Below are 25,736 nucleotides of genomic sequence, written 5' to 3'. Positions count from 1 at the left end.
AGACACTCCAAGGCAATCCCTGGCCTCATCCCCATCATTCCAAGGACCACTCCATTTAACACCTCTAACAACCTCTCAGCCCTGACTACTTTCTTCATCCACCTCTAAGATATCTCACTGTGCCTGCAGATGGCTGCCATGACCTCCTTCCTGCACACCATACAGCAGGGTTTCCCCTCCAGTATGTGTCACATACCCCCCCCTTTTTAAAGATTTGTTTATTTATTTGTATAAGTGCACTGTGGCTGTCTTCATGCACACCAGTACAGGGCATTAGATTCCATTACAGATGGTTGTGAGCCACCATGTGGTTGCTGGGAATTGAACTCAGGACCTCTGGAAGAGCAGTCAGTGCTCTTACCACTGAGCTATCTCCTCACACTCCCTTTCCAAAAGCCCTTCTAAGTCAACATCAGTTCATCTTGACCTGGGCCTTCATCTTTCTCTAGCACACATAGGTTCACTCTTCACCTTCCTCATTCCTTCTACTAGAAGGAACTTCCCATGCTTGATAGTATTTCAACCATCACTTCCTCTGAGGTGGTGCATGTGATGTAATGATGAACTACATCTACCCAACACACACCGCCACCTCCTAGCACAGGGAAAGCTCAACATTTTCATGAGCTCAATCTGGTCATTCAGTTCATAGTGGCTGCTTATGACTGGCACTGTGTCTCCAGTTCCTAACAATGCCTGCACAGACAGAGGAAAGAGACACTGGGACAGAAAAAAAAAAGTGATTTTTTTTTTTTTTTTTTTTTATGATGCAATCTTTTGCTCATATGTCTGTTACTGTCTGGATGAGTCTCACCTATATGATCGGAAGGGATCTCCTTTACCTAAAGTCAGCATTGTGTAGATGCCAACCACAACTACAAAAACACCTTCAAAGCAGGGTTTATTCCAGCTTCCGACCAAAGACAAGAGCACCGCACACTAGACCATCCGAACTGACCCATCAAATGGAAGCATCTGAGATGACGTCAGCTCAAAGACAAGACCATGGTATGTTTATTGCCACAGGCTGGAGGGCAGTCCAGCAGACATATTTCATAAGGTTAGGAAGAATAATGAAAAGAACTCGTGCTTGGTCCTTAGGTACTCTTGTCCTTGAGGTCAGAGTGACTTAGGATTACAGCATGGAGTGTCAGAGACGGGGGTGGGGGGCAGGACCTCCCATTGTGAGGTCTAGATAGAACACCCACCTTAGACTGGCCCCAGCCCTGGCTGATCTCCACTTCCTCAGCTGCACTCTCTACCAGAGTCTGCCCACTGGAATCTGGTCTGGAGCCGGACTTTGTCTTCCTCTCCCCGACCCATGGAGAACTTTGAGAGAAGACCACAGAGCCAGTGGAGGTTTTCAGGATCAGCCTCCATTGACTCCCAAGATCAGGCCCATGGCATTCTTTCTAGATAGCTGGAGGGGAAGGGTGTGTCAGGAGGACTCAGTCCTCGGCTCTTGAAACCAGTCGAGGAGGACTAGCTCCAGTTCTTGTTCGGAGGTCTGAGCAGAGGGACACAACTACGTATGTTTCTTCGGTTGAACACTGCTGCTCCTCCGGGAGGAGGTTGCCGTCTGCCAAGTGGACAGCTTTAGGAGTAGTGAGGGAGGAATGAGGTACTTAGCCAGCCAGATCAGCCAAGTCAACTCAACCTTGGCGATCGTAGAGTCACAGAGGGAGCCGCTGGATCGCCAGCATGTCTTATTTTAGATTCTTGAGAGCATGAAAGTCCAGAAGATTCTAGGACCTGAGAAGCAGAGAGATCAGGTGCAAAGGAAGAGTCGCTACAGGTAGGAGTGATGGAAACTCCTGAGCTGTGGGAGCTTGGTGCTTTCATGAAGACGACTCTCAGCCAGTAGCTAGGAAAGGAATGAAGCACTTGTGGTTAGAGGGACATTATGGACCAATTTCCTGATACACAAGACACGGCTTCCTCAGAAGATAGCTGACAGATGTAATCTAGGCATGCCAATGTCTAGGAAGGCAGAAGTTGACAAGTATTCAATCCACAAATGTCTGTGCTAAGTTTCACCCCGTGTTGTCATCTGAGGCACTCTAGGGAGGTACAACACCTATACTCTCTGAATGTCCTGTGGAAAGCGCTGAAGGGCCAGTCACACAGACATGAGGCAAGTGATGTGGTATAGAACTTGTCTAAAGGGGAAGTCCAGGGGCAACAATTAGCTTGAAGTAAAGACAATAGCAGAAGAGGCAACCATGAAATTAAAATTGGCCAGACCTTGTCAGGACATTTCAGGCTGAGGTAAGGCAACACAGACCTGGAGACACAGAGAGCTGAGCCTGTTAGAGCAGAGGGCAAAGAGGAGGGCATAGTCTCTGACCTCACAATACCCAGAGCCCACTGGACCAGTCTTGCAGACTCTGGTGCCCTTTTCCAGCCCGGGCAAGGCCCCGGGCCCTGGGCAGCCTCCAAGTGCAGTGCCCTCCCTTGGGCTGCACCTTCTCCTCTTCCCTGGGGCATGTCTCTACTTACAAGTTATGAGGGGCTTCGGCATCAGATAGAGAGGCTGGTGCGGGAAAATGAGGAACTGAAGAAGCTGGTACGGCTCATTCGGGAGAATCACGAGCTCAAGTCTGCGATCAAGACTCAGGCAGGTGGCCTCTGCATCAGCGGGTTCACCAGCGGGCTTGGTGAGGCAGCGACAGGCCCTTCCCAACAGGGTAACTATAAGAGGCCTGGGTATAATGACAGTGGGGAGGGAAGGATGGAGCTGCACAGAGGGAGGAAGAGCCAGTTTGCTGGGGTCTGAGGAAATTGTGGAGAAAGGACTTAGTAACAAACAGAGGGCATTGGCTTCAGTGAATGGAGGCAGGAGGAGAACATAGGACCATTGGATGAAAGGGCAACCTAGGCCCCATAATATTCACCCTATAAAAGCTTCCTCACCACATTCCCCTAAACCTAATTTCCAAATAGCATCATAGACTAAAAACTGCCCAGCTCTGGAATCCAAATCTTCTCCCCACCAAGTCCAATATGCTACCAACCTTCAATCTCCACATCCCTGTCCTCCCTTTCTCTCCCCCCCCCCTTTTTTTTTTTTGATTTATTTATTTTATATATGGGAGCACGCTGTAGCTGTCTTCAGACATACCATAGAGGGCATCGGATCCCATTATAGGTGGTTGTGAGCCACCTGTGGTTGCTGGGAATTGAACTCGGAACCTTTAGAAGAGCAGTCAGTTCTCTTAACCGCTGAGCCATCTCTCCAGCCCCTCTCTGTTTTCTGATAGCAAGAAAGAAACTCATATCCAGATGCCGAGGAGAGAAGCCAGGACCTAAAATTGAGATTTAGGATTTGTTAACCTGTGATATAAGCCCTAGTGATACCCAGAGCAGGGTTGAGAGAGGAGAACCAGCAAGGCTGCAAGTGTTCGTGGAAATGCAGTGGAACCAACAATCCTCGCTCAGTCCAGGTATAGGGATGGGGTTAGAGGGAGGTGGCATTCAGATACCCAGGGATGACAGAGGTTACAAAGCCGGATATAGCGACAGGAAGGAAGTGCTGAAAAGGTGGAAAGTTGTGAGCAAAGAGTGATCAGCATTGAGGACACCAGGGGGAGAGCTTCTGGAGGTAAATTATTAATATATCAGTTTATATTATTATCGCCTTCCTGTCCTAGAGGTTGTGTTCTTTCCTGCCCATGATTTTCTGTGTGTGCTTAACAGCATATCCATCCCTACAGTGACCTGCCCTCTGTCACAGACCTTCATCTCACCCTCCCTGCTTCTCCCACTCCCTCTGTTCCTGATGAGGCGTGAAATCTCTCTCATCTAAGACTTCTCTCTGCCTGTTTAGACCTTCTACAAGTTGGCAATGGAGCCCAACAATGCTGTTCTGGAAAGATTATGAGTAACATCCTAAGTGCCTTCTCCACCTCTGCACGGCATTTGGGAATAATAACCCTCCCTGAGTCTCTCTTCCTGAGCTCTCAAGCCAAGTTGGTTATCTACATCCTGACTCAGGTTAATCACTGCTACTCCCGGGCTCAGGCTTCTGGCTTCAAGCCCTGCCCCTCCACCCTCGGGCGATCCACCTACTGCTCTTCTCCAGGACTACAAGTGAAAATAGCTTCAGAGGATCCTGAAGGTCTAATTAATCCCTGGAAATAGTCTCTACTGGGGGCTGGGGCTCGGGCGTAGTTGGTAGAGTGCTTGCTCAGTGTGCGGGAAGCCCTGGGTTTGATTCCTTAACAGAAAACTGGGTATGGTTACACAAGCCAGTAGCAGGAAGATCAAACATTCAGTGATGCCAAGACTGGCCAAGATTGCACAAGACACTGTCTCAAAAGGAAGAGAAAGTACAGCAGTTCATCCCTAACTAGAGTAACTTTCGGTTGCGAACTTGAACTCTGTACTAAGAGGCTCAAGTCCTTCCCAGCAATGTGCATTCCTCAGCCTGCTTCTTTTTGGCTGGGTTTACTACCAGTCAGCCTGGCTGTCGTAGCCACGCTCAACTTCCCTAGCAATGCTCATGAGCACTGCTGTACCTCCAGTGTCCAACGTCATACCATTAATAACCAAGGAGAACAGACAAGATGAAAACAAGAACAAAAACAAAAAAAAAAAAAAAAAAAAAAAAAAATCCGTGGGGTGGTGGTGACACACACATCTTTAATCCCCAGCAAGGGAGGGATCTCTGTGAGTTTAAGGCCACCTTGGTCTACAGGGGGAGCTCTAGGACAGACAGGGCTACACAAACCAACAATGAAGCCCAGTCAGGGTGACAAAAAAGTTCCATAGTCGAACAAGCTAGATGTCGGCTTCCTACTTCAAGCCTTAGATTTCACTCTTTTCTAACTCATTTTTTAAAAAGATTTATTTATTTATTTATTTAATGTATATGAGTACACTGTAGCTGTCTTCAGACACACCAGAAGGGGGCATTAGATCCTATTGCAGATGGTTTCCAGCCACCATGTGGCTGCTAGGAATTGAACTCAGGACCTCTGCAAGAACAGTCAGTATACTTAACCACTGAGCCATCTCTCTAGCCCATCTAACTCAGTTTTTAAGTATGTATTTGCGTATGAGTCTGCATGTGAAGGCATGCACATTCCATATCACATGTAGCGGTCAGAGACCACCTCAGTTGCCAGGTCTCATCTTCATCTTGTTTGAGTCAAGGGTCCTCTTGTTTCTGCTATTTGCACTATATACTCTGGGCTACCCAGATCGTGGCTTATGGGGAAGCCCCCCCCTCCAGGCTCTGCTTTTTTATACACACAGGACATCATGTCTGACTTTTAGATAGGTTCTCGTGACCCAAATCAGGTCTTCATGCCTGTATTAAGTGTTTCCATGTGTTGTGCCATCTCCCTGGCCTTTGTGATTTTGAGACAGGTTCTTACGATATACCCAGCCTGGTCTTGAATGCAATATATAGCCCAGGTTGGCCTCTAGAGGGCAGAGTGCACGCAACCATATCTGGCTTTTAGGCTTGCATTTTAAATCCTTGGGCCTGGAGAAATGGTTCGGTAGTTAAGAGCCTTGTACTCTTGCAGAGGACCTGGGTTTGATTCCCAGAATCCACATGGCAGCTTACAACCATTTGTGACTCCAGTCCCTGACACTCTCTTCTGGCATCCCTGGGCACCAGGTACACCTGTCATGCACAGACATACATGCAGACAAAACACTCATATGCATAAAATAAATTAAAAAAGCCTTGGACTATTTCAGATCTTTATGGAAGAGTTCAGACAGCTGGTAATGAAACCAGAAAGCAGCATTCTAAGGAGAAAGCTTAGGGTGGTGGAAGACCTGGTCTTAGTGCTGTAGGAGCGAGAACTAGACAGAAGCATAAGAGAATGTGGTACCCAAGTACCTGAAGTGATGGGTGGATGTGTGGTACCCAAGTGCCTGAAGTGATGGGTGGATGTGTGTGGTACCCAAGTGCCTGAAGTGATTGGGTGGATGTGTGGTACCCAAGTTCCTGAAGTGATGGGTGGATTGGGATAGATAGCATTGGTGTGTGTGACTGAAGTATATGGTGTGTGTGTGTGTGTGAGTACATATGTGTGTGAATATGGGTGGAGAACATACATGAGCCTGTGAGAACATAGCATATACTCTCGAGGAGTTGTAAAAACATATGTGAGTGACTATCCCCATGTGTGTTGCTGTGTTATGCACAAATGTATGTAGTATGGGAGCTTGTGTTTATATCTGATGGTGTATGTTCTTCCTGTATGTATAGTCCTATTCTAGAATGTTCGTGTCAGGGGTCAGTGAGAGGTGAACCATCAGCTGGAGAGGTCGACAGGGGTCGGATCACCACCGACTGTGAATATCAAATGATGTACTAAGGACTTGCTCCTAAAAGTGACAAGCTGAGGCTTGTGAGTTCTAACAGGAAGTAGCCACATTTGTGCCAGAAAGATCATCCCAGCTGCTGGGAGGAAGCACAGCAGTTTTGGGGATGAGAGGGGAGTTACAAAGAAGATTCTAGTCATCCAGGTGGGAGACCATAGCATGACCTGGACTGCAAGTGGACAGAAACCCACCCCAGTGTTGGATGTAAAAGGTGAGGAATAGCTGGGCGTTGGTGGTGAGCACCTTTAGTCCCAGCACTCAGGAGGCAGAGGCAGGAGGATCTCTGAGACTGAGCCTCGCCTGTGCTGTAGAGTGAGTTCTAGGACAGCCAGGGCTGCAGAGAAACCCTGTCTCAGAATAAAATAAGAAAAAGAGGTGATAAATATAGCATTTGCCCAGAGCATGTCTGACTGAAAGGACTAGGGCTGACAGATGGTGCCAGGTCTCAAGATAGAGTTTGTCACCATCAGGCCCCATCATGGGGGATCCTTCACAGTTACCTTAGTGGCTCTAATTCCCATTTTTCCACTATTATTTTTCTTTTCTTTCTTTTCGGTTTTCGGTTTTTGTTACGGAGTTTCACGTAGCCCAAGCTAATTTTGAACTCCAGATTTCCCGCCTCTACCTCTCAGGCTCTAGGATAACGGGCTACACCACCACACCTGGCTCCCACAGCCTGTTTCTGGGAATGGCCTTTATTATGAGGTCAGATTCTTCATCTGCTCTCACGGACTCAAGCTTTCATTTCTCTTTCTAAGAGCACCTTGTTCCTTTAAGCTCTGGTCGAGGGCACTGATGTAACTTAATTCAGGAGGAGCGCAGAAGGAAATTTAGTTGGGGAGATATGAAGATGTTAAACACATGTAGGTACTCAAAATCATGTATGTATACCAGGCCCACTGTGGTACAAGCTCAAGACCAGATGGTGGGGAAAATGGGTGTTGGGTAGGGCCTCTGGACCAAGGGATCATGAGTTTTTCCCAAGGGATCACATCCTAGCCCGACACTCCAGGAAGTGCAATAATCCTAAATTTAAATGTACTTTTCTAGGTCATTACAAAGGCTTATTTACCAGAGTAAGAAAGAAGCACATTGTCTAAACGTTAGCTCGAATAATCATGTCCAAGCTCTCTGACACACAGTGTGTGGGCTTCCATTTGAGTTCCTGCCCACAGCTCTGAGTGTGTTAGAGGTGAGCCTGGGAAAAGGAAGTACAGTGTTGGAGGACATTATCCATCGGTGCAATACATCCACAGGGCTAGATAGAAAAGGTTCAAAAGCTGTTGGTAACTGAAGCCACCAGAGGGGTTAAGAACACTTTGGAAAGCCAGGTGGTGGTGTTACACGCCTTAATCCCAGCACCAGGGAGGCAGGGGCAGGCAGATCTCTGGTCTAACAGAATGAGTTCCAGAGTGGAGCTACACACAAAGAAACCCTATGTTGAACAACCAAAAAAAATCAATAAATAAACAAGAAAAACAACATCCCTGTTGGACTGGAGAGATGGCTGAGAGGTTAAGAGCACTGGCTGCTCTTCCAGAGGTCCTGAGTTCAAATCCCAGCACCCACATGACAGCTCACAGCTGTTTATAACTCCAGTTCCAGGGAGTCTGACTCCCTCCAACAGACATAAATGCAGGTAAAACACCGATGCACATAAAAGAGGAAGCTAAAAAGAATTCTTTGGGAGAAAGTACAAAGTGACAAGAGACTGGCAAGTGCGAGTGAGAACAGGTAGAAACAAGCTGGCGAAAGGGCATTCCAAGACACGAAGGAAATGACAGGAGTTTAATATCCTGGAGGCCAAGGGAATTTCAACCAGAGTGAGGTAAAGTAAGGAAATGGAAAGAGCAGGGGCAGTGGACTGGCTCAATGGGGAAAGGGGCTTGCTGCCAAGCCTGATATCCAAATCCTAGAGCACACACTGCGTTAGGAGAGAGCTGACTTCCCCAAGTTGCCCTCTAACTTCCACACACATGCTGTGACATGAATGTGTGCATGTGTACAAACACAAGTGTAAAAATACTTTTTTTTTTTTTTTTTTTGAGACAGAGTCTCCCTGTGTAGCCCTGGCTGTGTTGGAACTCAGTAGACCAGGCTGGCCTCGAACTCAGAGTTCTGCCTGCCTCTGCCTCCCGAGTGCTGGGATTAAAGGTGTAAGGTGTGTGTTGTTACCACCTTGTTTAAAAAAAAATAGTAAAAATAGATGACCATGACTTTTTAGTTCAAGAAGTTTGGCTTTGAGATTTGATTACTTTTCTCATTGCTGTGGCAAGATCCGGTTTTAAAAAAAGGGCTTATTTTACCTCGAAGTTTGAGAGGTTATACCGCCCATTGTGGCAAGGGTAAGGGTTTGAGCCATTCGTATCTGCAGAGAGACATAAACACTAGTACTCAACCAGCCCCTCCTTTGTATTTAGTCTGGGGTCCCAGGCCACGGGATAGCGCAACCCAGAGTCGATCTAGGCTTATTGGCTCAGCTAATCCACTGTTGAAAGCCCTCTCGGACAAACTGAAAGTTAGGCTGTCTGTTGCTATTTGGTTGGTTTTTGTACAGATGGTTACTCTTGCAGTCCAAGCTGGTGTCAAAGTGCTATGCAGCTGAGAGTTGACTTTGAACTCCTGACACCCCATCTCTACTTCCTCTAGGATACTCTGGGTATTTCTTAATCCAATCAAGTTGACTACAAAAATTAACTTCGCAGGGGGGTTGGGAGGCAGAGCAGTAGCTAGGGAGAAGAAAGGAGTCTGGAGTTTCTTTTCAGATGGCAGAGGCCTGAATTTGTTTGTATTTGGAAGGAGCTAAAGGGAGTTTTGGGGGAAGTGTGTGTGTGTGTGTGTGTGTTTGAAGGCTGGGTGAGGAGGGAGGGAGCTGTGGGAACTTCAGGCTTCTTGACTCAATTTTCTCCACAATAATTTTTCTGAGAGCAAGGGTGGAGCCAGGCATGGTGATAGATACCTTTAATCCAAGCACTCTGGAGACAGACAGGCGGGTCTCTGTAAACCTCATTTGTATAGTGAGTTCCAGGCTAGCCAAGATTATGCCATGAGAGACTGTTTCACAAACAGTCAGGGTTGAAGTGCTGGCTCAGCAGTTAAGAGCACTCTGGTTCCTCTTCCAGAGGACCCGGGTTCAACTCCCAGCATCCACACTGCTGCTCACAACTGTCTGTAACTCAGTTCTAGCCGTTCCAATAGCCTCATGCAGACAAGCATGCGGGCAAAACACAAGTAAAATAAAAAATTTTAAATGAAACAGAAAACAAGAATAAGGGTGGAGGGGGCTGGAGAGGTGGCTCATTGGTTAAGAGCATTAACTGCTCTTCCAAAGGTCATAAGTTCAATTCCCAGCAACCACATGGTGGCTCACGACCATCTGTAATTGGATCTGATACCCTCTTCTGGTGTGTCAAGGACAGTGTGGTCATTTACATAAGAAGAAGGGTGAAGAAGAAAAGGTCTGAGATAAAGGGGGAAGTGGGAACTGAGGGAAAAGTACTGTTTGGTTATATAGTGAGCTAAACTGTGCTACAAAGTACTAGCTATTTGCAAGATTTCCACAGGCCTAAGCCAGCACCTTATGTCTTTTCTTGGAGTAGTAACTTGAGGCAGGCATGAAGTACATTTTGCTGGTTTAGCAAGAATGTGGGCTCATACTGGCTTCTCTTCCAAAGGTCCTGAGTTCAATTCCCAGCAAACACATGGTGACTCACAACCATCTGAAATGGGATCTGATGCCCTCTTCTGGTGTGCAAGTGTACATGCAGATAGAACTGTATACACAATAAATAAATCTTAAAAAAAGAAAGAAAGAAAGAAAAAAGGCCGTAGGCTCATACTAGACTGTACCGACTGAGAGAAAGGAAAGATTGGGAGGACTATCCAAAAGAAAAACCTTCCCAGGGAGACACGGCTGCCAGACCCTACAGATCTTAGCTCACACATGGGGGATTAGAGCAAACACAGGCTCACATCTCTTGCTCCTGAGAACTCTGGGCCTTGCTCAGACACTTCCACCAGGCTGTCTGTGGGAGACAGAGACAAGTAGGCGCAGGACTGTTAGAACAGCAGAAGAGAGAGAGAGAGAGAGAAAAAAGAGATCTAAGTGTTCAAGACTACAAAACAGTAACTGACAACTGGCCCCTCTTCCCAGTGGGCGGACCTAGCTTCTCCACACAGAAGTCACGGCACAGAATCCAGGCATGATGGTACCTACCAATACTCCCAATACGAAAGCATGGAGGCAGGAGAATTATAAATACTAGGCTACACAGCAAGGCCATTGTTCAGAGAGAGAAGTGGGAAAAAGGTGACAACTGGCCCAAGTGCCAAAGGCTAACAAGGACAGACAGTGGTCGGCATGGGACAGACCATAGAGGTAAAAATGGCTAAGAAGTCTGGGACGTTTTATTTCTGTCACCTAACTCTCTCCATCCTTTATCCCCTGGGCTTTCTAACCTTACCGGTGTGCCACCTGTCTACTCAAGGTGGATTCCTCCTGTAGCAGGGGGCAGCCTTCCACCTCCCACACACTTTTTTTTTTCTCCCAGGAAAGAACCCTAATGCCCACCTGGTACCACCTCCCACCCACTTCCTTCCCCATCTCAGAACTTTAACCTAGTTCAAGCTTCTCTCTCCAGGGGTTGCTGCTGACCTCAGTGACCCTGATTAATGTCAGACCCTATGGATGTTACGGCTGTGCTGGGCCTTTCAGTGTGAGCCTATGGGCACTTAACTGTCTGAGCCATAAATGTTACCCTAAATGCCTGTGATCCTGATGTATCCTTTTCTATAATAATTGTTAAGATTAATTTACTTACCACTCAGTTCATACTTTTTAAAAATAGCTATTTACTTTATGTATGTAAGTACACTGTAGCCTTCTTCAGAAGCACCAGAGAAGGGCATCAGATGTGAGTCACCTTGTGGTTGCTGGGAATTGAACTCAGGACCTCTCTGGAAGAACAGTCAGTGCTCTTACCCGATGGGCCATCTCTCCAACCCCCAGTTTAAAGTGTACAACTTAATAAGTTTAAATATATTAATTTATGTGTACAAACATTGGCACAGACAACTTTAGAACACTCTCATCCCTAAAAAGAAACTTCCGGTCCTTTAGTGAGGGCTCGAGGGCGCACTGCTGTCTGTGCACTCCCGGAGTGCTCACAAGCTGATGCGGTCACTGTTCTAGACTGTCTGTATAAACAGGATCATCCTTTCACTCCGTAATGCTTTCAGGGCTTATTATGAGGTTTATGACTGAAAAACATTTTGTTTATATTCCGCAGTCTGCAGACATTTAGGTTTGAGTTGTTTCATTTTGTAAGCTTTTATGAATAATGTTGCTACAAGTGTTTTGTGTACAAGTTGGGGATTTTTGGTGGCAGAGGCTCCTCGGTCTCAAGCATGACAGGCAAGTTATGCCTCACCCTGTGTACAAGTATCTTTGTGTAGGCATGCTGCCTTGTTTTGTGCTTGCTTGATCTACTCACAAGACAAAAGAAACAGAACCAAGAAAAAACGCATTTAAAAACAGACTTCCATCTCTCTCCCTCTCTCTCCCCCTTTCCACCTCCTTTTTCCTCTCCCCCTCTCTCTCCTCTCCCTCTCCCTCCCTTCCCCTCCCTCTCTCTTTCTTAATCTCACACTTATTTACGTGAAGAGGCGTACATGTGGAAGTCAAAGAACAGATTGTGAGAGACAGTTCCACCCTCCCACCTTGTGGGCCCCAGGGATAGAACTCAGATCGAAATGCTTGGCTATAAGCACTTTTACCTCCTTGAGCTATCTTGTTGGCACCAAAAATATAATTCTCTAGTTGGCATTTTGAAATAACAAGTATCCAAGCTCTTTGTGTAGTTTCTTTTGCTCTGGAGTCCTTTTGAGACCATTTTCAAAGGTGTTATTTATTGATTTACTTGTCCGGCTGTTTTGCCTGAGGTATGTCTGATTTCCACAAGCATGCCTGGTGACCTCAGAAGTCTGAAAAGGGCTTTGGATCCTCTGGATGGCTGTGAGCCGCCGTGTGGATACTTGGAAGCTGCGAGAGCGGCAAATGTTCTTAACCATTGATCCACACCTCTCCATCCCCGAGACTTTATTTCTTGAAAGTCAGATGGGCACACCAAACATTATATTTCCAAAGGGAATTTTTAAACCTTTTTATTAATTAACTTTTTAAGTATCAATGAACCTTTTTCTCATCATTCTTTATTTTGGGGGCTTCTGTGGCTTTTATTTTTGCATGTAAACCACGGGGGGGGGGTGGTCTTGACGGTGGGCGCCCTAGAGATTACTCAGGAGTGCTGAGGGCTCCAGACACTGGCTGGGAAGTCAGGTGACAACGATTCAGACTGATCACATGATTACAGAGCTGGGCTCCAGGTGGTCAAGCGTGGATGTCTATCGTCATTCTTATTTAAATGCAAACAGACTAATTATTTTTATATAATTTTAACCCCATTACCGTTTTTATATTCCTTTCTTTTTTTACAAAAGCATTTATTTACATACATACATTTTATATTAGATTAATGCATTATTCTATATGTGTATATGCATGTGGAGGTCAGAGGACAACTTACAAGGATCTGGTTCTCTCCTTCTGCCACATGGACCCCAGGGATTAAACTGAAGTTATCTGGCTTGGCAGCAGGCACCTTTACTGGCCAAACTATCTTGCCAGTCTGCAATAATCATGGTGAGGAGGAAGAAGAAAAGTCAAATTTTACATATTGAAAAGAGTGAAAACACACACACAAACCCCAATGATAAGTACTGATAATTCATCTATTTAATCAAAGTTCAGTTTTAGTCACTGTTTTATTTTATTATATTCTTGCAATCTATTGCAATCTTCAGTATTGAGCCTTGATTGGATAGATAGTTGATTCTTTTGCTTTCTGTCTGCTCTTCTTTTAGAATTGTGATTATCAAAGAGCCCTTGATTTTAGCAAGGGAGAGGAAAGGAAGTTTGCGCACACTTTTAGTCCCAGTACTTGGGAGGCAGAAGCAGGTGGATCTCTGTGAGTTTGAGGCCAGCCTGGTCTAAAGAGTGGGTTCCAGGATAGCCAGAGCTGTATAGAGAGACCCTGTTTCGAAAATAACAACAAAAAGGAGGAGGATGAATGGGGGAGGAGGAGGAAGAGGAGGAGGGGAAGAAAGGAAAGAGGAGGAGGGGAGGAGAAGGGGAGGAAGAAGGAGAAGGGGAAGAGGAAGAAGAAGAGGAGCAGGAAAAAATAAAGAAGGAAGAAAAGAAAGCTCGAGAAGTTGTTTAATCAGGTTTGGAGATCCAGATTGTTGGAGTTCATGATGGTGGGGCACACACAAAGTCAGGAGCTGCTGAGAGCTCAGATCTCAAACAGTAGGCAGGAGGCAGAGAGCACACTAGAAAATGATGGAAGTCTTTCAAAACCGGAGTCTGTCCCTGGTGACACACCTCCAACAAGGTCACTCTTCACCCTTCCCAAAACTTGCATCAACTAGAAACCAACTGTTCAAACATATGAGCCTTTTGGGGGCTGATCTCATTCAAACCACCACAAGGTCTTCCGAATATTTTTCATAGAGGAACCACGATCCTATGGAAGCCTTACAAGGCAAACACAACCCTGGTGCAATACAGCAGGTGTTTGGTTCTGGGGGCCATAGGTCTTCTGCTCAGGTTCTTTTTCCACACACTTCACATGCCCACCTCTGCCACTCAGCAGCCCTTCTGGCCTGGTGGGCTGCCTTGTGCTGGTATCTCCTGTGTGGCCACAGAGACTGTCTAGTGGTTTGGGGGGGGGGCTACTTTCACACCAAAATGATAGTTCGAGTAGTCACAGCAGAAGCCACATGGCTTGTCCCCTTTCAGGAACTTCACGCCAACCCAGCAGCCCATGACTTGTATAAAACATGTAGGTAGAGACGGTCTCCAAGGTGATGAGATCTTCAAACCATGAGATGGATTATCAGGAGTTCATATTTTTTTTCTGCATCTTCATTCTTTCCCTATAAAAATCATGAGCTGTTTAATAATAATAATAGTAATAATAATAAAATAGAATATTTCAAGGGCGACTGGGTAGCACAGTAATAGAATATTTACCACACATGCTTGATGCCCCCGGTTTAATCACTAGCATCACAAAAAAAGAAAAAACTGAAGGGCATAGTCAGGGCTAGTGAGATGGCTTAGAGGTTATGATCACAGACTACTCTGACTAGAGCCTACATTCGGTTCCCAGCACCCACACCACATAGCTCACAATCAGTCACTTGTAACTTCAACTCCAGAAGATCTGAAACTTCTGATATCCATGGGAACCTGTGCGTGCACATCAACCCCACCACGCACACATACGTAAATGAAATAAAGATATTTTTGAGACAAGATTTCTCTGCATAGTTCTGACTATCCTGGAACTTGCTCTGTTGAACACCAGGTCTGCTTTCCAGTGCTGGGGTTAAAAGTATGTGCCACTGAGCCCAGCTGTGAAAATCTTTTTAAAAGGGTAGATTCCAATGTAGTTTTTATATTTTAATGAGTGGTTTTTAATTTTTTTTTTTACTTTAGATATATGAGTGTTTTGCCTGCATGTATGCCACATAATACAGTGCCCACAGAATCTAGAAGGGGACATTAGATTCCCTGGAACTGTAGTTATAAATAGTTATAACCTGCCATGAAGGTATTGGGGATCAAACTGAGGTTCTCTAGAAGCGTACCCAGTGTTCTCAACCCCTAAACCATCCCTCCAGCTCACCAAAATCAAAATTGCATTATTATTGTTGTTGTTGTTGTCGTTACGTTGTACAGTTACAAAATCTCACCTGCACTCTGCCCCTTGCAGAGTCTCCAAGGGATTTCCTTCCCAAAAGCCATTAAGGGAAGTCTGCACCAGAAGTCAGGAATAAGGTCTCTGCCCCATCCCACTAAGGGAGTCCAAAAATAGCCAGCAATGATTCTGTGCCTCTCTGAGTTATGGCTATTTCACCTAGCTGTCAAGAACCAGCACCCCTACTCTGGTAGACTATGTGTGGCTCTAGGCCACATGAGGCTCTCACAAGCTGACCCTTGAAGGTCCTACCAGTGGGTACCTGTGTCTGTCCAAGGTTGAGGCCAGGCTCACTTCTCCCAGCCATCAGCAGAGGGCCCCTTAGCTGTCTGGGAGTACAACCACTAGGATCCGCTCGCTCTTCTGGGTGTGGGATTGACAGCTCAGAGAAATGGAGGCAGACAGAGGAGAGGCTGGAACATCCTATGGATTGAAGGGCAAGTGGTCAAGTGGGAGTCAGGGAGTTCTGACTAGAGAGTTGCAGTTGAGCAGCAAGCCTTGGGGGACTGAGAGAAAAGAGGGCAGACCCACATCCAGAACTCTCTAAAGTGGCACAGAATACTCTCTGTGCTGAATGCCTCTGGCTGCCCTACAGATGCCCTCATCCAACCCACCTAAGCAATGATGCTCAGAGCAGGTCAAACCAGCCAGCTCACCAGACAGATACCTTGGCCAGATGTGCTCGTGAGTGCCTCTCACTTGCATCTAGAGGGGCTTCCCTGGGGTCTTAGTGTTTGTTCTTTATCCACAGGTGTGTTCCTCCCTCCATCTCCGACAGCAGCAAAGGACCCCTGCTCAGAAGAGATGGGGATGGTGGCACTGACACCTCTGACTGATGTGCTGAATACTCCGCAGCTCAGTCCTGCAGCAGGCTCCCTTGTGAATCCCCTGGCGGCTCCTCTCAACCCACTGCTGTCTGGCCAAGTGCCCTTGTCGCCGGGCAACCAGTTTGCCAATCTTGTGCCGTGCTCCATGAGCAACCAGCTGACCAGTCCCATTGCAGTTTCCCCGGGGGTCACCTTGGCCAGCTCTCTGGGTTTACCCCAGACTGGACCCCTGAACAGTCAAATGACCAGTCCCATGGCTGTACCCCCGGGGACCACTCTGGCCAGCTCACTGGGCTTGACCTCAACTAGTTCCCTGACAACAAGCAGCCGGCTGGTAGGCCCCTTGGCTGTATCTCAGAGCAGCCCCATCATGGCTCCCCTGGCAGGCACAGTGGCAGTCTCTCTGAGTAGCCCCCTGCTGTCCTCCACTACCCCTCTAGGTGTGTCTCAGAACATACTGCCCAACCCCATAAACAGCTTAGGGCTGCCAGAGGCGCCAAGGGTAAGGCTGACAGAGCCAATCCGAGAAAACCTCTCTGGAACCTCAGTCTATGCAGGACCCGCTCCCACCTCCAAAGGTAATCGGGCTCCCTGGGTGGGCCGATTCCTGATCCCAGCTTGCCTCAGTCACCCTTCCTTTCATTTCCATTCCTCCACATCCCCGTCATCAGTGAGCACCCCGAGCTGACCCCGGACTCAGAGCCCCTCAACATTTTTTGTGGGTGCACCCCTCCAGACCACCATCCCTATGAGTACCATGGCCACATCTAGTCCCACAGAGAATTTTTATGCCACTTTGGACACTCGGACTCATACTGGTGTTTCCCAGGGACAAATACCCCCCACTTTTATCCAAAGCTCCCCAGCAGGCTCTCCTTCTTGCACAGTCCCCAATTCTGCTCCAACTCCCCCCCAAGCTGCTGAAAAAACGGTTCCCCTTCAAGAAACTCCCACTCCAACCCCCCCTCCAGGGTGCACCAATCCCCTACCCGACCTGTGCCCACACCCATTCTCCTCCACACAACCTCCCCTCCCCGCCCCGCACCTCATCCTCTTCGGCTTCAGTCGCTGACATCCGGGGTCCACGCGTGACAGAACAGTCTCGGAAGAATGTCCCAGAGTTAGAGCGGAAGATGCCCCACAGAAAGTCTAACAAGTTATCTGACAGTCCCCGAGGTCAGTAAAACCGCAGGGATCCGCGTAGTGCGGTGCCCTCTCCCTTATCACATACCGGGACTGCTAACCACAGCCCCACCACTTACTGCTCCGCTGAGACTCCCTGTCATTCCCAGACTCAAAACTGGCCTGTGAGAGGCTGGTGGGGGAGATCGCCTTCCAGCTAGACCGAAGAATCTTGTCCAGCATCTTCCCAGAGCGTGTGCGTCTCTACGGCTTCACAGTCTCGAACATTCCAGAGAAGATCATCCAGGTGCGTGGCTGTCCGTCTCCTACACGTTGCCAGAGGGGACTTCACGGATGGGGCAGTAAGCTCAGTCGGTACTGAAGGACCAGGCATTTAAGAGGACTCAGATAGAGAGAGCTCAGAGCTTGGTGCAGGCAGCTGTGAGGTGTCCAGCGTACCCTGTAATGGAAACCCACTATCCAAGCTCCACAGACACTAGGAGAAGGGTTTCCTCCAGTGGGCAGGTAGCCTTCCTCTTCGGCCTCCTGGAAGGTCTTTACTTGGGCAGCACCAACTCCTGGGGGCTGAGCCGACAAACCTAAAGAGTTCTATGGCCCTTGGCCTTTAGCATCCCCAGTGCTCACTGGAGACCACTGAACTCACAGGGAACACAGATCCTAGAGCCCAAGGAGTACTGGAGTGTGTCACTGTACAGGTGTCTTAGAGGTGCAGACAGCACTGGCAAGTAAGGACTGGGGATATGGGTCTGAACTTGGCTGGATACCCAGAATTTGCCATGTGAGACCATGTAGAGCCTATCCCCCGCACAGAAGCCATTTGAGCTTTTCTTGCGGGATGGGGGGATGTCTTCCCGGTGTTGCCAGCTGCTTATTCTCTGAGGCCATCGTTGTGTACAAATTGCACATACCTGTCACCTGGGTTGAAATGACATCTGATTCCACAGGCTGGTTCTGAGCTTACCTTTTCTTGGCTTAAGTGTCCTTTTATGGGAAGCCTTTTAAAAAAGAAGAAGAAGCAGGGTCTCACTGTGTAATTCTGGACGGTCTGGAACTCACTTTCTAACCTTGAAGACCAGGCTGGTCTTGAGCTCAACAGAGCTCCGCCTGCCTCTGCCTCGCACGTGTTGGCAGCAAAGGCATGCACCATCATGCCTGGTTTCCATGCTTGATTTTAATATGCTCAAAGGTGTCCATCTTTGCTTTACGTTGCTTGTGTTGTCTCTGGTAAGAAACCTTCCCCTAGCTGGGTGGTACTGACACCCGGTTTTAATCTCAGCGCTCGGAAGGCAGAGGCAGGCAGACTCTGTGAGTTCAAGACCATCCTGGTCTACAAAGTGAGGTCCAGGACAATGAGGGGCTATACAGAGAAATCTTGTCTTGGGGAAAGAAAAGAAAGAAATCTTTCCCTAGCAGACATTCCTGAAACTATTTTGTATTCCTTAGTCAACATTTTCTCTTCAGGGTTTAAAGTCTGAGTTTTTTTTTTTTTTTTTTTTAAGATCTTCGTAAAGATTTGTCTTTCTTTTATCATGTATACGCATGTGTGGGAGGGTTGCCAGGGAAGTAAGATCCCCTTGGTTGTGAGCTGCCTGGTGGGGATGCTAAGAACCCAATTCTGGTCCTCCAGAAAAGCGGCAAGTGCTCTTAACAGCCTTCTCTACATCCCCTCAGGCTTTTTTGTTTGGTTGGTTTTGAGTCTTTGACTCTTCTGTATGCGATCATGGTAGAAGTTAGAAGGTGAGATGTGTCCTCTCTCCAGCATGAAAACACAACTCCGGGGACAATCATGACACAGAGTACTCACCGCATCAGGTGACTCTGGGGCTAGAGGGGCAGCCCCTGGGACTGAGGGATGAGAGAAAAAATGACAAGGAGACAGAGGACTGTGTGGACATGAGGGTTGCAAAAAGTGATTTTCTTTCGAGGGGTGTGGCCTATCGATGGAGTTCCCTAATGGCCAGTCGGTACAGCCTTTGAGAGTTCAGAGCTGCCAGAGTAAGGAAGAAGCTCAGACTTACATCTACAAAGGTTCTCCAGTCTGTCTGTGTCCAGTGTGTGTTATGATGGGCTAGGATGTGGTGGTGTGTTGACTGGGCGTGTGAACTGGGTGAGCCAAAGGGGTCTTTGGTTTGCTGGACTTCAACACTTTAATAGCTGGACCTGAGAGTTAACCTCAAGGGGAGGAAGTGGCCAAATACGGGAATACACCTTGGTGGCTAGCTTTAGGAATGTAATCTAACGGTTTTCAGCAAGGCAGGGGGAATGGAAGAGAAGAACAAGGCCTGCCAGAGGCACACTCAAACTGGCCTGAGTCTTTACACATTTATTCTATATGACAAGAAAGCAACGTTCCTGGGTTTTCAGAGGAAAACCATCAGCCACAAACTCCATCCAAGAGGTCCCAGTGGTGTAGCAAGAGACCATAAGATACCAAGGGGTAGTTGGCATTATAAAGTCACCTAGTAGAGAATGACATCAACTTCTGATCCTCCTGCCTCTACCTCCCAGTGCCGGGATTAGAGGAGTTTCATCATACCTGGCTTTATGAAAGTGCTGGACCTCATCTTACCACAGTATTGCTTGTCATTCTGACCAACAGTCTGAATCATCTCTTTCAGACTCAGTGTCCCCTTTTACCTCTATCAGCAGTGACCCAGAGACTCTCCTTCCTTTTGGGGACATCTCCACTGAAACCTACCCAGAGACAAAGTAGCCTCCTGGAACTAGGCTGATACCCAGCCATCTCCCTCTATGGAGTCTTCCAGGGCAACTCATGTGGTCATAAATCAAAAATTTACTCCCTGGGTTCAAGGGTCCCCACCCGCCTGGCTGGGCCTTTGGTTGAGTCTCACCTGCATCTGATTCCAGTCTGCCCAACATTTTTTAAAAAATAAGGCTTATTTATTTATTATGTATATAAGTGCTCTACCTGCATGTACACCAACATGCCAGAAAAGGACATTGGATCCTATTATAAATGGTTTTAAGCCACCATGTGGGTGCTGGGACTTGAACTCAGGACCTCAGCACCCATTGCTCTTAACCACTGAGCCATCTCTCGAGCCCCCTCCTGCCCAATTTTTACTTCCCCCTTTCAGTGTATCTGCTTTTCTATACCCTACTGTCAGTGTCTGGAATCCCTAAATTCCACCCAGACCTGCTAAAACTAGTCAAACCTGCCATTTTCCTTACAAGCCAAGGCTGTATAGGTTTAGTGGGTTGAAATTGAATGGAGGTTTTGTTTGACTTTCCACTGAATCTGGCTTTCTTGTCTTATTTTGTGTGTGTGCTTTTTGTTTTTATCAGATCGTGCAGCTACACTATCTTTTGGTTTGAGTTGGTGTCGGTGTTGTTTGTTGTTGTATTGGGGGGGTTGTTTGGGGGTTTTGGTTTCGTTTTGGTTTTTGTGATTTTTTTTTTGGCTTGTTTTTGTATTTCTCACTGTGTATGTATCCCTGGCTTGCCAAGGGCATGCTACGTAGCCCAGGCTGCCCTAACACTTATAGTGATCCTTCTGACTCTGCCTCCTGATTACATAGATTACAGGCACATAATATCATCTCTGAAACCACTGTGTCTTTTTTTCTGTTTCATCTGTATTGTTATGTATGAGGTGCTAGTGGTAGCGGTATACATGCGTGCACGATGTGTGCTAGGAGTTAAACTTTGGTCCTCAGCAAGAGTAGTACATGCTTTTCATGGCTAAACCATCTCTCCAGCACAATTATGCTGTCACTTAAACCCGACTAAAAGAGGGTCACAGTACTCTTTGTCCTTATTCTTCTTACCTAGCTGTGAAGAACTTTTTGGAAGATGTTTGGAAGATGTTCTTTCCTCTTAGCACCCTAATCCTAGGGTCTTTGTGTCTAGTCATGTCCACGTGAGAGTGGGTGCAAGGGGCTCCTTGACCACCCCTTATGGGCTCCTGAGAATGATTTCCCTTTTATATACTGATTTAATATCCAAGCTACCTTAAGTATCCAAGCCCTCTCAGGCATTCTAATAACCTGTATACCAACTTGATTTTTCTTGGAAACAATCATATTATTTATCTAGACAGTTATATTTGATCTACCCATTTGATAAAAGTCTTTTAAGCCTTAAACCTCTGATCCTCCTACCTCACCTCCAGAGGATGCCCAGCTTCCATGTCTTTTCATTTTTATATATTTTGATTGTTGAGACAAGGTCTTCTTAAGTAGCCCAGCTGGCCTGGAACTCAGACTAGTCCCAAAACTTGCTGTGATTCCCCCTCCCTCTTCCCCCTATGAGGTGGGATGTCAAGAATTGCACCATTGTGCTCAGAAGATGAGTGAACCAATGATTTATTTACTTGCTTACCTGTTGAGACAAAGCCTTAATGTGTATGTATCCCTAGTTGGATTCATACTATGTAGCCCAGGCTAGCCTTGAACTTGAGTTAATTTTCTTGTCTCAGTCTCTAGTTCTTTATGTATAGGCATTTGCCACCATGCCTAGATATTCTTTCAATTTTTAAAATGTTGGGCTGGAAAGGTGGCTCTGTGGTTAAGTACATGTACTGCTCTTCCAGAGAACCCAAGTTCAATTCCCAGAATCCATATCTGGTGACTCACATCCACCTACAACTCCAACTCCAAAGGCTTCCAAAACCCCTGGGTTATGTGGGACCCTGCATTTGTGTGTACATACTCATGGACTGACACATACAAAATTTTTTAATGTTTTTATTAATTTTTGAATCAAGAAATTAACTATATTTCATAAAATTTAATATGAAACTGATACATAAAAACAAAAATCAGTGCTTCCATGTAGCTCAGCTGGTAGAAATGCTTGCCTAACACTACTGCATAAACCAGATGTGGTGCTACATGCCTTCAATCCCAGAACACTGGTGTCTTAGGGTTTTAATGCTGTTAAGAGATGCCATGACCAAGGCAACTCTTATAAGGACAGCATTTAATTGGGGCTGGCTTGCAGGTTCAGAGGTTTTGTCTATTATCATCAAGGCAGAAACATGGCAGCGTCTTGGCAGGGATGGGACTGAAGGGGAGCTGAGAGTTCAACATCTTGTTCCAAAGGCAAACAGAAGACTGGATTCCACATTGCTAGGAGGTGGGTCTCAAAGCCCCACAGTGATTCACTTTCTCCAACAAGGCCACACCCACTCCAGCAAGACCACACCTCCTAATAGTGCCTCTCCCTGGGCCAAGCATATTTAAACTACCACAAAAGGATGCAGAGACTGGAGGATCAGGAACTCAAAGTCATATTTTGCTATATAACAAGTTCAAGGTCAGCCTAGGCTACACAGGAGTCTATCTTAAAAGGGGAAAAAACCTAAACAAGAACAAAACAAAACATGCTATCATATCCCCTAATGTGATACCATGTAATATGACACATATGTAGACACGTTGTATAATCAGGTTACAAGTATCTTTCTACTCAGATCTTATTTACTTTTAAATATTTTACATTGTGTATAGTGTGTCTGTGTGTGGATCAGTGTGTGTGAATGTAGGCACCCTTAAGATCAGAGGTGTCACATTCCCCTGGAGCTGTGGGTCTGCGTTTCTCTCTGCCACACAGACACTGGGCAGATGTAACTTGGGAGAAGGAAACTGTTTATCCTGTGCCTCCATTGTTACAGTCACAGCTGGAAAACCATACAGAGGAGTGAAGGGTTGGGGTTCATGTGCCTGCAATGAAGAGCCCAGGACGGGGACTCCCAAACTCCTAGACATCCAGGCGCTGCTGGGTCAGGGAGAGTTGGGAATAGAGTTGGAGGTCTGCAGGCTGAGGATAAGGATCCTGGAGCCAGGGAAATGGGAACTCCATCTTAGCTCATCCATAAAAGTCCTTAGCTTAGTGGAGGTTGTCTGGGAGCACAGAGGGGCCTTCTGCCGGAGGTTTAGGCTGTGGTTCTATAGGCAAAGGCTTTCTCCATGTTCTTGATGAAAGAGGCAGTCCTTGGTTCCAAATTATTTGATTGTTCATCATGGAAAATTGGTCCATACTACTTCCTCAGGGTGAACCAGAGATTAAATACCCTTTTGCAGGAAGGAGTGTCTGGGAAAGAACTCCTAATTGGCTAAACCCTCAGGGCCTCTAGATACCTCATTGACATGAGAACTCTGTTCTGGGCTATGTGACTGTGACCAATGTGTGGACACAAGTGTTCAAGGCCAGGAACCTAGTGAGGAGCAGGGAGACACCCATCGTCTTGGGTGGGTGCCTGGGTGCCAGGAACCCCCACTCAACTTTACCAAGTTTCCTGGCACCATCCACTATCCCACAGGAAGCTGGAGTTGGAGGTTACTACCCTGCCATGGGTTCTGAGAACCAAAGTCAGTCCTTCTCTTCCTCAAACCCCTCCTCCTCTTTCTCCTTTTCCTCTTCCTCCTCCTCCTCTTCTCCTGGTGCTTGGTGTCAAACTCAGGGCCTTGTGCGTAGCCAGATTCTACCAAACCTCAATTCTTCCCTCATCACAGATCACATTGGCTACATCATTTTTTTTTTTTTGCAAAATGTATAAAGCAACAGATCACACAGACCGCCCTTCCTGTATCTTTCTGACAAGGACACTAGTCTTTTCTCATGCTCCTACCTGCCGGACAGATTTGTCTTCTTAGACAAATCGTCCAGTGTGCTTGGTTGTAGACAAAAACTGATGTAATCAGATAAGGATTTATTGTAATAGTTAAGGGTCTCAGCTCCAGGAAAGACACAAAATTGGGTTTGCAGTACTGCCCAGAAAAATGTCAACACACCAAGGGACTTTCCCGGTGGATACACCAGGGGCACTAGGCCCAAGACAGCAGATAGATCCAGATGCCCCTAGTTGAGTACAGCTGTCCCTGAAGAGCCAGTGTTCAACCCATAGTGCTCCCTAGAGACCTACCCACCTTCTATGTGGAAATGCCTCTTCCCGCATGGAAGGCCTGCTGCTGCCAGCATCCACTTGCTTGGTAGAAATGTAAGTACCTTGACTACTCAGGGGCCTTTGGAAAGGTGATGCTCAGGAAGACCTTCCTGTCCTGTTAGACCAGTTGTCTGCCATTCCAGGTTAAGGGGTTAAGAGCTTTCCATTAGCTCTTGGGAAAACATGCAACCTGGGCGTATAAAGAACTCCCTGTGACTCCATATTGGAAGCCGCATTTCTGCCTTTCATCCCTGGTGGCTTTAAGTCCCATACATCTGGTGAAAGGAAAAAAACAGTGGGATACAGGTCTCTAGAAGCTTTGGGAAGCCTCTGGGCCTGCCTGAGTTGGGTTTTGGGGTGCCTTGACCTCAGGCTCAGCCCTCTGGACCTTCTGGGCACCACAGCTTCTCCTCCCTTGGCATCCTCTTAGCAATACTCAACAATTTCCTGTCCTCGGCCTCTCTTGCCCCTGTCCTTCCTGCCTGCCTGTGAGCCAGTGTGGTGTGGGAGGTCCTTGATGGCCGCTTTCCCCAACAGGCCTCCCTAAACCCCAGTAACCACAAGTTGGATGAGGAACTATGCCAGACACTCACACAACGCTATGTGAACATCATGAACAGGCTGCACAGCCTGGGCTACAATGGACGGGTGCATCCGGCATTGACGGAACAGCTAGTGAATGCATATGGCATCTTGCGTGAGCGGCCTGAGCTGGCAGCCTCTGAAGGCGGCTCCTACACTGTGGACTTCTTGCAGCGTGTGCTTGTGGAAACTGTGCACCCCAGCATGCTCACCGATGCCCTCCTGCTGCTCTCCTGCCTCAACCAGCTGTCCCTTGATGATGGCAAACCTATGTTCATCTGGTAACACCAGTGCCCGCTGGCCCAGGCTTACCTTGCTCTGCAGGCCATTGTACATGGCCATTAAAGTTTCCTAAAGACACTGGTTACTGGGCCCATGCCATACCTTCTGGCTCCTGTGGGGTGCCTCACCAGATTCTGTCAGTCTTGCCAGCCCCGAAGGGCCACATTCACATTACAGCCCTCTGAACAGACAGACCTATCAGACACTGTCTTTCTAAAGGGATTGAATGAAAGACCCCAAATTCCCTTTTCGCTTGGAAAGGAAAGCAGAAGTTCTGGGAGTTGGAGCAGGAACAGGGAAGGGAGGATGCAGAAAGAGAGGGAACTTTCCTATCCTTAGCAGAGATAAGGGGTTGGAGAGCTTCAGGGCCTTGGGGCAGGACAGTAGAGGTAGGAGAGCCAGATGCCACCTCATCCAAAGCTGTGCAGGGGAGTCAGAGAAATGACAGCCCCTTGTAAAGATGTTCAAGGTCTGGTAAAAGGATGGGTTCTATCTGGGGACCAGAGCTGACCGGAGAATGAAAAAAAAATATGGTTTGGGGGGATAGGGCAAGGGATTGTGTGTGGGGGGGGTAAGGGGGACCAGGAGCAGGTGACCTCAATGGGGATGTAAAATGAACAAAGACAGAAAAAAAATATGAATGTGGGTTGAAAAGAAAAAAATTAAAAAATGGGGCCCATAGCGGGTGTTGAAGTCAGTGCATAGATTGAGATTGGAAACATTGTGGTGTTGTTAGAAAAGTGGAGACCAAAATGGGGTTGGTTCATAAGAAGGGCAGTGTGCAGAAGCCTGGAGTCGTTCCCGGCTTGCCTGAAGGAACAGGCTCCAGGGCAG

The 25,736-nt window shown here is 47.1% G+C and overlaps 1 protein-coding gene across 1 annotated transcript; it reads left to right on the top strand.

Moving 5' to 3' along the window:
- Positions 1–2,485: 2,485 nt before the first annotated feature.
- Positions 2,486–24,905, top strand: SPATC1 (spermatogenesis and centriole associated 1; the record flags this gene model as incomplete). The annotated part of the gene is made up of 5 exons (XM_080938931.1): positions 2,486–2,687; positions 15,913–16,566; positions 17,054–17,164; positions 17,281–17,417; positions 24,576–24,905. The coding sequence occupies 5 exons, from the start codon at positions 2,486–2,488 to the stop codon at positions 24,903–24,905; spliced, it is 1,434 nt and encodes a 477-aa protein (XP_080795057.1).
- Positions 24,906–25,736: the final 831 nt, after the last annotated feature.

The sequence above is a fragment of the Micromys minutus genome (assembly GCF_963924665.1).
Source record: "Micromys minutus genome assembly, chromosome: 27".
Lineage (NCBI taxonomy): Eukaryota > Metazoa > Chordata > Mammalia > Rodentia > Muridae > Micromys > Micromys minutus.
This window is presented reverse-complemented; position numbering and strand designations above follow the sequence as displayed.